Genomic DNA, 11,299 nt, shown 5'->3' with positions numbered 1-11,299 from the left:
GTTATGGCCGCTCTGCTCTCCCCGGGTCTAGGCTATAGGGTGGGGAGGGGTTGAGAGAGGAAGAAGTGTGTGTGTGTATGTACACATGTGTGTCTATGTATGTGTGTATGTGTGTGTGAGGGAGTGAGGTTAGCAGGAGGCAGGCATGGCTGTGAGCATCTGCAGAGCCTCAGTTGCCTCATCTGTAACGTGGAGGAATGATTCCACCTTTGGAGGAAATCGGGGAGAACGAAGTTTCTGTTGTTGAAAGGACTCAGCCTACCTTCAGTTCAATTCAGTTCAGTTGCTCAGTCGTGTCCGACTCTTAGCAGCTCCATGGACTGCAGCCTACCAGGCTCCTCTGTCCATGGGATTTTCCAGGCAAGAGTACTGGAGTGGGGTGCCATTGCCTTCTCCGCCAGGCTTCCCTATCCATCACCAATTCCTGGAGCTTGCTCAAACTCATGTCCATTGAATCGGTGATGCCATCCATGGGATGGCAGCCTACCTTAGGGGCGAGTAAATGCTTGTGACCATCTCATCAGAGTAACAAACTAGCTGAAACTGGACTCTGTCTATAGGGCATGGTCTTCTCGTCCTCAGGCCCTGCCTCTGTAGGAACCTCTCGGATTCTTATTTGACAAGAGGAAGGGTCAGGCCCACTGGACGGGGAGGGGGCTGAGAGACCAGGCAGGGGGCAAACAGTGGGGAGACGCTGGCACAGGGAGGTGAGGTGAGCCCAGCTGGCATTTATTGAGCACCAGCTGCATGCCAGGCTCTCACAATAACCCGGCAGGGGGGAGATTGTTATCTTTAGCTTTACTGTCAGGAAGCTGAGCTGCAGGGAGGGGAGTGACCAGGCTGGCAAGCTGGGCAGGGTTGGCATTTGCACCAAGGCCTGGGTGCTGCCAGGGCCTTCCAGCTGGTCCGGTCCACCTGGGGACAGCCTTGGCCACCAGATGGCCATGGCGGTCCGGAGGCAGAGGCTGAGCCTGCAGGGGGCCCGGCCCCAATCTGGCTGGCTGGCTGGCTGTCCAGCTGCAAGCTGCTGCCTCTCACCTCAGAGGGGTCCAGGGGGCCGGGCCCGGCTGGGTGGAGACTGTGGCAGGGAGTCTGCTCCTCAGGGTCAGCTGGCCGCATCCTCAGCATCCTGGCCGACTGCCTGGATGCTCCAGACCTGGTGTGGCTAGGAGTCCAAATGGGGGATTTCAGGGGAGGGGCCTGGAGCTGGGCATGGGCTCAGATTCGGGGAAGTTGGTGCGTGATAGCGCAGGTTCCTCGGTTGCTGGTGGCCCCCCGCTAGCCAGTGTGAACCTCAGGGGGCCTTTAAGCGTCACCACTGTCACCTCCTGTCCCGACAGTAGTCAGTCAGTGCCCCAGCCTGGGCGTCGCGCCCCTGAAGCCCACCTTCCTGTCTGCCGTGCTGGGACTGTGGCTTCTCTACCCCTTCCTGACCCCCAGGCGGGCCACCCCAAGCCTCTGTGAGGTCATGTGACTCTGAATCTCTACTTTCTTGTCCGCAGAGTGGGGCTGTGGGGGTTAAGAGTGGCTCCAGTGTCCGTGGCCCCCTGCCCTCTGCCAACCTCCCAGATTGGCCGCTGAGCCCCTCTTCTGACTGACCACACCACTGCCCAGAAGTTTCTAGGTGCTCCACAAAATCTCCACTCTTGTCCTCATGCCCTTTGTTTCAGGGGACAGAGCCTAGTGTGCTCAGCCTGACTGCCAGGGCCTTTCCGGTGGGCTGCCCGGCTGCTGGCGCACAGCAGGGACCACCTGTGTCTGCTGTCTGAGAGAAGCAAGAACAGATGAGATTCTAATTGGAAATGGACTCAGCCCAAAACAGACCCCTGGGTACCTAGCATCAACAACAGCTCTGCCCACGCCACCCTGCAGCTGAAGCGTCTAGTTTTAAATCAACTATTTGTTTATCTATGACTGGACACTGAGGATGCTTTAATCTCCCCCCTTTAATTAGAAAAAAAAGTTTTTGATGACATGGCAGACCATTAACCTCAAAACTCCAGAGCAAGTCAGACGTGCCTGGCACCACCCTTCATTGTTTGTGGCTGAAGTCTGCAAAGATCAGTGTGTGAGTTGACCTCTATGCAGGTGAAGATCCCCACCAGCTGGGCGGTGGTGTCAGGGCAGGAGCCCCCAGCACAGCACTGCCTGCTCTAGCAAAACTTGGTGGCACTCTGGACGCAGTCCCTGGGGGTCAGGTCTCAGGCCTGGTTTAGCCGCCAGGTCTCCTGTAGTCTCTCTGTGTGGGTTCAGGGACGCAGATCTCGTCACATGCCTCCTGCTTCAACTCCCTTAGGTTCCCATCGTCACGTCAGGAAAGTCTAAAAGCTGCCCCATGTCCTCCCTAGGTCTGTGCTCTGTGGACCGCACTCCCCAGCACTGCCCCAGCCTGGCCTTGACACAGGCGGCTCCCTGTGCCTGCAACACCCACCCGCACCCAGTGCCTTTCACGGAGAGGGGTTAATGTCCACCCATCCCACAAGACTGAGCCTCAGCAGCTGCAGGTCTGGCTGCAGGGCTTCCCCAGTCCCACAGTCTTCTGGGTTTCGGTGTCCGTGCTCGGGGTGGAGGCCTGTCCTGGGTTTGAACACAGCCTTTGAGCTCCCCCGGGTGAGGACCCCATCTGTCTCTGGTAGCCCTGGCAGCAGACTCCATGATTGGTACAGAAGAGGCCCTTCCTAAAGCTTTGAGAACAAAGAGGGGAAAGGACAGACGGGGAAGCTCTCTGAGGGTGTCTGAGCCAGCTTGGGCCTGGGCTGGGGGGTGGTTGCTGGGGGCTCTCTGTCTGGGTAAACCCCCCAGCGTGGGTTGTGGGGAGGTGGCAACAGAGGGCTGCCTGTGCTGTGGGGACTGGGGGAGGCAGCTCTTGGTGACAGGTGTGACCCTGAATTGCTAAGAAGGTGTGGGATGATTGTTCTGCTCTGTCCTCTTAGGGCAGGGCGGAGGTCGCCTTGATGGGAGGGGACTGGTGGCCCAGGGGGGTGGGGGTGTGTACTCAGCACATCCTGCCAGGCTTGGGAGGGTCCCAGCCACGAAGGCAGCTGAGTCTGGGTTCACCCACTGGATAGTACCCAGAGGCCGCTGGCTAGACAATGGCCTCCTGGGCCAGAGAGGGCCCTGTGGACAGGACTGAGGGATAGGCTGCAGAGGGCCCTGCGCGCCCCACTCCTGGCCTCTCCTCCCCCTCTTTCTCCCTGGGAGAAACGTCCTCCTACCCTCACCCCTTTGCTGGCCTAGCCTCCCCAGGAATGCAGATCCAAGTGCCCTGCCTTTGCTTGGTGCCCCCAGAGACCTGGATTCAACCCCTGGGTTGAGAAGATCCCTTAGAGGAGGGCACAACAACCCACTCCAGTATTCTGGCCTGGAAAATCCCATGGACAGAGGAGCCCCGTGGGCTACAGTCCATGGGGTCACAAACAGTCAGACACGACTGAGCGACTAACACATAGAGGAGCCTGGTGGCCCACTACAGCCACAGGGAACACTGGGTGGAGGGTAGAGGTGGCGGAGGGAGGGCTGCTCAGGGAGGTTCAGGCCCTCAGGTGCAGACCAGGAACTTTGGATTCCAATCTAATGGTCGTATGGAGCCGGAGCTGTGGCAGGTATTTGAGTAGCCAGGGGTCAGCTGTGCTCAGGGGTCTGGGCTGGCTGTGTACTGCAGCGTGAGTGGGAGGGGCCCAGTTAGAGGGTCCAGAGATAACTCAGTGGGAGAGGAAGACACCACAGGACACAGAGCCAACGTGAGAGCAGCCCAGGGGGCTGAGGAAGGCATAGCTGAAACGACCCTAGGGGAGGGATGACCCTGGGGGAGGGACTACCGCGGGGGAGGGTCTTGTAGGCCATGTGTTGTGGGAAGCATCATGGGCCCCAGCAGATGCCCAGCACCACGACCGTCCACAGGAGGAAGGAGACCATCTGGGGCTCTGGGTCAGCGCCCACCACGTGCTTTCCCGGTTCCCACACTTCTGTACCCCCTGCCTGCGGCCCTGGAAGAGACCCGCTGGGCCAGCAGGGGCAGTGCCAGCCTAGTTCTGTGTCTGCCACGCACCCATATGGTTTTGCTCTCCTTCCACCCTCCCCCGCCCTGTCCTTATCTTTCCCTCGTCTCCATGACGACTCACCACCTCGCTTGCCTGCATCCCAGCCTCTGCCAGGGATTCTGGGCTCAGCTCTTCTCGTCCCTCCCTCCTCCGGAGCCCTGGTTCCCGCAGTCCTGTCTCCTCCCCCTGGGGTGAGTCCAGAGGCAGCCTTCTCTTTTCTGACTGTCACATCCATTTCTCAGCCCTGCCCAGTCGTCTCCTCCGGGGAGACCACCCTCCCCCTCACCAGCCTCCACCTGCCACAGCCCCACCAGCGCTTCCAGAAGAGCCATCCTCAGCACCGGCAAGGTCTCTCGGGCCTGTTCTCTGCTCTGGGACTCTTGCCCCGCCAGCCTCCCATGCCGAGGTCCGCCTTGTCAGTCATTTCCTTTTGTCACCGGCTTGGCAAACAGGCAAGGTCTTGGTCCTGAGATCTGGGGAGGAAGTGTGGGGTGGTGCTGGGAAGGGGCCCCCTTGCGGGGGATGGGTCTCCAGAGGGGGGATGGGGGCACCTAAAACCCAGGATGAAGACAGAACTCTGGATTCTCTTCTAAATAACATTTTTTGGGTTTTCTCTCCCCAATTTTCTCCAAGGAGAGAAAACGGAGCTTCATGGGGAACAGCAGCAACAGTTGGTAAGTGGAGGGCCTGGAGGCGGGTACGGGCCATGTGGGTGGGCTGGCTGGGAGCACGGAGGCCTGTCCCAGGGGAGGCAACATGAGGCTGGCCCTGGTGGGCTGTGGAGGGAAGGTCGGGAAATCAGGTGGGTGCCTCAGGAAGCCTGTGCCAGTTCAGCCCTGGAATCTTCCGAGAGCCATCTGCCCCGCTGCGGGAGCCCCCTTATGTCCGCAGGCCCAGCGTGTTGAAGCCACTGCAGGGAGGGGGTATGGGTAGGTGGCCCCTGGAGGGACCCCTCCCCTCGAAGCAGGAGGCCGTGGGGGTGGATTTTCTTGGCATCTGTGCCAGACGCCGGCACCATCTTGTCTGCCCGTCCCTGCCTCCCTTCCTGGAGGGTTAGAAACAGGCCAGACCCGGGCGGGAACTTACCCGCGACGGCTCCATCCAGGGTTCCTCGTTTCGGGGGGCCCCTCTCACCCCTGTCTGGGGTCCCCGCACCCCGCCCCCACCGCCGCCCCCAGGTCCCACACGCCGTTCCCCAAGCTGGAGCTGGGGCTGGGGTCCCGGCCCATGGCGCCCCGCGAGCCGCCCGCCTGCTCCATCTGCCTGGAGAGGCCGCGTGAGCCCATCTCGCTGGACTGTGGCCACGACTTCTGCCCGCGGTGCTTCAGCACCCACCGCGTGCCTGGCTGCGGGCCGCCCTGCTGCCCCGAGTGCCGCAAGACCTGCAAGCGGAGGAAGGGCCTGCGGGGCCTGGGGGAGAGAATGAGGCTCCTGCCGCAGAGGCCGCTGCCTGCCGCCGCGCTGCAGGTGCCGACCTGGACCTGGAAGGAGGGGGTGGGGCGGAGGAGGGGGCGGGGCGATGGAGGTGAGCATGCCGGCTTGGGCTGGGGCGACGGACGGGCGTGGCTATGGGGCGGGGCGACGGAGGGAGCGGAGTTCGGGGTGGACACGCTCCGGCCTGGTGCTCAGGGAGCCTAGTCTCTGGGCCCAGGAGACCTGCGCTGTGCGGGCTGAGCCGCTGCTGCTGGTGCGGATCAACGCCTCAGGGGGCCTCATCCTGCGAATGGGCGCCATCAACCGCTGCCTGAAGCACCCGCTGGCCAGGGACACCCCCGTCTGCCTCCTCGCCGTCCTGGGAGGGCCACACTCAGGGAAGACCTTCCTCCTCAACCACCTGCTCCAGGGCCTGCCCGGCCTGGTGAGCGCGGGGCCGGGAGGGGGCTGGGGGACAGGACCAGGGTCCCAGGCGGTTTTGGCGAAGGGAGCAGGGCCGGATGGTCCAAAGCTGCTCTGCTTCTCTGCCCCTCAGGCATCTGGCGAGGGCAGCTGGCCGAGGGGCGCGGGCTCCGGGCAGGGATTCCGGTGGGGAGCCAACGGCCTCTCCAGGGGCATCTGGATGTGGAGCCACCCCTTCCTGCTGGGGAAGGAGGGGAGGAAGGTGAGGAGTGAAGGGACAGAGGGGTCCAGGCCGATTCGGGCAGTGTGGGGGGCGGGGAGCAGAGAGGGTGGTGGGCAGGAAAGCTTTGGGGGCCAGGATGAGAAGGTGGGGTGGGAAGGGGCAGGGTCGGGGAGGTGCCTGGCAGGCTGACCCATGGCTGGCACTCTACGCAGGTGGCCGTGTTCCTGGTGGACACGGGGGACGTCATGAGCCCGGAGCTGAGCAGGGAAACAAGGACCCGGCTCTGTGCCCTCACCTCCATGCTGAGCTCCTACCAGGTGAAGCCCTGCCAGCTCCTCAAGGCTCTCTCCACCTTCCCAAGGCCATCTCAGCCCAGCCCGGTCCCACCAAGGAAGGTCACCTTGGCCCCAGAGCAGGTTCTGGAGGCGCCCCTGCGAGGGGGTGACCTCAGGGAAGGTGGGAATGTGGTTTGTCCTGAAGTTCAGTTGAAGTTTCCTGGGGCAGCTGAAGGTCTGTGGACCATTCTTGGGCCTGCCCCCCACCCCACCAAGGTCAGGCTAGTCCTGCCCCATTGCAGGGTGCAAGGGGTTTCCCCTCCCCCGGCTGATCCCTCCCACATCCTGAGCCCCACGGCTCACCTGAGGGTCCTTCTTGCCCGGGTCCTCCCAGTGTCTCCTTGTCGTCACAGCCCCTTCCGCACCTTGTTCTCCTTGGTTGCAGATCCTCACAGCCTCTCAGGAGCTGAAGGACACAGACCTGGAGCACCTGGAGGTGAGGGGATGGCTGGCCTGGGGCTGCTCCCTGTCCCTGTGTTGACCGTGAGGCAGGGGACTGGGCAGCTGGAATCGAGTGCTGCCCGGCTCTGCCCCAGGGTTTCGTGACCTGGAGCAGGGCTGTGGGCTGGGGGCTGAGGAGAGGCCTGAGGGTCCTGGGCTGGGAGTTGGGAGGGTGTCCTCCGGGGGCTGGGAGGCACATCTTTGGAGTGGTCCAGTCGTGACCCCTGTGCCCCGTCCCCAGACGTTTGTCCACGTGGCCGAGGTGATGGGCAGACACTATGGCATGGTGCCAATCCAGGTGAGAGCCCATCTCTGGACTTGGAGCCCAGACCCCGACGCCCCATCTGCTGCTGTCAGCATCCCTTCTCTTCCAGCACCTGGACCTCTTAGTTCATGACTCCTCCCACCCCAGCAAGGCTTGGCAGGGTCACATGGGCGACGTCATCCAGGTGAGGGAGGGGACAGAGGGCCAGGCAGATGGGGCAGGTATGGGGAGCTAGCTCAGAGTGCTCCCCCTCCTTTAGAAATCATCCGGCAAGTACCCCAAGGTCCAGGGGCTCCTCCAAGGGAGGAGAGCCCGCTGCTACCTCCTGCCGGCTCCTGGGCGGCGGTGGGCGAGCCGAGGCCATGGAAGCTCAGGCGGTGAGTGTCCCTGGAGCAGGGACTCCCTGGCCTGCCCTCTTCCAGGCGCCCAGCCTGATACCCTCTCTCCTCCTAAAGCCGGTCCTGCTCCGGGCTCCTCTGCATGAGGGATCTCTTCCTCAGACACAGATGACGATGCCGGCCGCCTGCGCGCCTATGTGGCTGACGTGCTGAGTGCGGCCCCCCAGCACGCCAAGAGCCGCTGCCCAGGCTACTGCAGCGAGGGGCGCCCCGCAGCCCGGGGGGACCGACGCCTGCTCACAGGGCAGCAGCTGGCTCAGGAGGTCAAGGTGTGAAAGCCCCCTGGAGCCCTGGACACCTGCTGCGCCTGCACCCCCTGACCCCCCACTGCTGTCTCTACAGAACCTCTCGGGCTGGATGGGAAGGACAGGGCCCAGCTGCGCCTCCCCGGACGAGGTACGGGGCCGAGGGGAGGACGTGGGGGTGGGGGAGATGGGCCGGACTCCTCTGAATGGAGCCGGGCAACCAGCAGGGGACAGGGGCAAAGGAGGGAGGCAGCCGGGTTTTCCCCCTGGACAGATGGCCGCCCAGCTGCACGACCTGCGGACGGTGGAAGCTGCCAAGAAGGAGTTTGAGGAATACGTGCGGCAGCAGGTGAGCCTGGCCTGCTGGGAGCCTGGGTGTCCTGCAGCAGAGGAGCCAGGCATTGTATAGGAGGAGCCCAGGCGGGGGTCTGGTGGGAGGTACTTGGCTCTGGGTCAGGCCCCTTCTTCCTCCTCCATCACAGGATGCAGCCACCAAGCGCATATTCTCTGCGCTCCGGGTACTGCCGGACACCATGCGGAACCTCCTGTCAGCCCAGAAGGACACGCTGCTGGCCCGGCATGGGGCAACCTTGCTGTGCACCGGGAGGGAGCAGACCTTAGAGGCCCTGGAGGCCGAGCTGCAGGCCGAGGCCAAGGCCTTCATGGACTCCTACACCGTGCGCTTCTGTGGCCACCTGGCTGCCGTCGGCGGCGCAGTGGGCGCGGGGCTCATGGGCCTGGCAGGGGGCGTGGTGGGCGCTGGCATGGCCGCAGCGGCGCTGGCCGCAGAGGCTGGGATGGTGGCAGCGGGAGCCGCGGTGGGGGCCACAGGGGCGGCCGTGGTGGGGGGAGGTGTGGGTGCCGGGCTGGCGGCCACGGTGGGCTGCATGGAGAAGGAGGAAGACGAGAGGGTGCAGGAGGGGGACCGGGAGCCCCTGCTGCAGGAGGAGTGACCCCCGCCCGGATGCTCCGGGGCTGGATGCTGGGGGGAGGGGCGGATGTGGGAGAGGGCTGCGGGTGCTGATCCGAGGGCCCCCGTGTACCACACTATCCTGGGTCAATGGCCCATCTGGGCGGTGACAGAATCACAGTCACCAGGAAAGCAAGAGGGCCCAGGGCTGGGATGGGCCTGAACAAAAATGGGCTGTTTCTGTCCCAGACAGTCCCAGACCTGCCTCTCTTCCTAGATGAACAGGCCCAGGGTCTCCCACCAAGAGCGTGACCCACCCTCTCCACCCTGGCTGCTTTCCTGGGACTGCAGCAGGGCTGGGCGGGCGCCATTCTGAAGCCTCCCCTTCAGAGACGGAAGCAGCCCTGGGATGGAGGGTCCTGGTGATCAGGATCAGGAGCCCCGAAGAGGGGCTGAGAATGGGACGGGTGCCCCCACCCCAGGCGGCACACAGTGGCCTAACCCCAGAGCAGAGACTCCTCCCAAAGTTACCCCAGCAGGACGGGGGCTGCCCCTCCTCCGGCAGCCCCAGGGAGCCTGCACGCTCCCTGAGAGCAGGGCCCCTTACGTGTCCCTCGTGGTTGTGCCCTTTGTCCAGCCTGGTCAGTGCCCACGTTCTCTATGGAATGCCGTCCCAGCAACAGGTCAGAACCAAAGAAAAACACCAGTAGTTGTTGAATTACACCAACAGCCCTCATCGCAGATTCTAGGAAAGTCCTGGGGGGACAGGTCCACGGACCACACCGCCCCCTGACCCTAGGGGAGACCCCTCGGGCCCGTTGGCAGGAGACCTGAATGCAGCCCTACGACAAGCCCGAGGAGAACGGGAGAGCCCCACGAGGAGGCTTCTAGGCTATTAAACTGCGAAGGATTAATGGGTGCATCCTACAAAAAATAAAACGTGTGTGCTCGAGTGTCAGCGTCCCAGTAAATCATTGAAGCAGCTCTAGAGCTCAGCCTCCACGGGGCTTTGGGAACTGGGCAGTGAGCCCAGGCGCTCCATGACGGGGACCTGCAGACAGGAAGAGGGGCCAAAATCCAGAGACCTGGGGGCCAAGGGCTTGTCTGCCCACTATGACTGGGTCCCGCTCCCATCGTCTCTCCCACCTCGCTGGCCCTGGGGAAGGTTGTCACTTGGTTTCCATCTAAGGGTGGAGGTGGACGGGGAGTGACTACTGGAGCCAGAGGCAGGAGGAGCCAGGACCTCTCTGCAGGCCAGCACCTGGCGATCATCTGCTGCCCTGGTTCTGCCCAGCCCGCACTCAGCAGGACAGCAACTGAGTCTGCGTCGGAACCCTGTCCTTTGCAGATGCAAACCCAGAGAGGGGACATCTCACCTGACACTGCCCTGGTGGCTGATGGCAGGAGAGCCTCCAAACTCCTGACACCTAGTCCCTCTGCCGAACTGGGAGATTCCTTTAGGGTCAGCTGTGCTGAAATTGAGATGTCAGGACCAGCTCTGGGAAGCAGTGTCTGGAGACAGACAGAAGGGCATGGTCTGGGATCCAGCTCCACAGCAGAAGTCAGAGAAATCCCAATGCCCGGCCTGGGACCGGTGGAGATGGAGGGCCGGGGTGACTCTGGAACTTCTAGGGTTGGGGCCAGAAGTGAAGGCAGGGCCCAGAACGTGTGTGTTTGTCGAGGACAGTTTCTGGAAGCATCTCATTGGGTTGTTCCCTTGTCATCCAGTGGACACACAGGCTACAGAGCCTTGCAGGCTTTGGGGTTTGCAGGCTCAGGATGTAGGGGAGTCTCCGAGGAGTCAGGAAGGGAGGGGGCGGTCTAGCTGGAAGCTCCCTCCCCTGGGGCTGCAAGGAACTGCCGCCTGCACCCACTGCTCTCTGGACAGAAGGGAGACTTCCTAGTGGGCCAGGCAAGCACTCTGCAGAGGCCGGATGGATCACATTGAGCCACATTTGCCTGTATCTTACAGCTCTTAAAGCGTCTCCCCAGAGCCTGGGGCCCACCTGGGGCATCGAGGACATCGAGGGCCCGCTTTTATCAGAAGTTCAGAGAAATGCCGCGTCTCCATTGAGAAAACTAGTCGGAGATGAGCTGGGCCTCGAACACACAATCTCTGATGCCAAATTCGTTGCTCAGGTAAGCCCACATCACTCCCTCCCCGAACCCAGATCCTGCAATCAGGCCTCTCCAACACTGGTTCTGTAATTCACAAGAGCCCAGGGACTGTGTCGAGACCTCGAAGCCTGGTTGGTTGTAACCTTTCTCTCTTGTGAAGGTAACTGATTCCACGTTCTTCGGGTGACAAGTGTCAGGTTAGAGATCTGGCTGGGGACTTGGCCTGTGGTGCTTGCTTTTGGAGCCTCCTGGTGCTGAAGCTGGCCACAGAGGGAGGGAAGCTGCGTCCTTGGGCTCCCTCCCCACCCCCGAGCCCCCAGGTCATACTCTGAAACCCTCATGCCCAGTGTGTGGTATTAGCGGGTGAGGCTTTTGGGAGGGATTAGGTCTTGAGGGTGCAGCTCTCGTGTATGGGGTTAGTGTCCTTGTCAGAGATGAACAGACCTGGCAGAGCCCCCAGCCCCTTCCACGTGTGAGGGCCCAGCTGG

The 11,299-nt window shown here is 62.5% G+C and overlaps 1 protein-coding gene across 3 annotated transcripts; it reads left to right on the top strand.

Annotated features, from left to right (window-relative positions):
- RNF112 (ring finger protein 112) lies at positions 3,814–9,646 on the top strand. 3 transcript variants are annotated; one of them, XM_018064744.1, is made up of 15 exons: positions 3,814–4,231; positions 4,346–4,492; positions 4,674–4,714; positions 5,219–5,507; positions 5,692–5,898; positions 6,010–6,138; positions 6,312–6,416; positions 6,820–6,870; positions 7,117–7,173; positions 7,250–7,324; positions 7,400–7,517; positions 7,641–7,807; positions 7,881–7,934; positions 8,058–8,132; positions 8,266–9,646. In XM_018064744.1, exons 1-15 carry the CDS (start codon positions 3,842–3,844, stop codon positions 8,734–8,736), a joined length of 2,376 nt encoding a protein of 791 aa, XP_017920233.1. In that variant the 5' UTR covers positions 3,814–3,841; the 3' UTR covers positions 8,737–9,646. The 3 variants fall into 3 exon arrangements, with proteins under 3 accessions (XP_017920233.1, XP_017920231.1, XP_017920232.1); XM_018064742.1 differs by having other exon boundaries at positions 4,206–4,492; positions 7,647–7,807; XM_018064743.1 differs by lacking the exon at positions 7,250–7,324 and having other exon boundaries at positions 4,206–4,492.

Source organism: Capra hircus, chromosome 19 (genome assembly GCF_001704415.2).
Source record: "Capra hircus breed San Clemente chromosome 19, ASM170441v1, whole genome shotgun sequence".
NCBI lineage: Eukaryota > Metazoa > Chordata > Mammalia > Artiodactyla > Bovidae > Capra > Capra hircus.
Note: the sequence above shows the minus strand (reverse complement) of the source record. Positions and strands in the feature narration are given on the sequence as shown.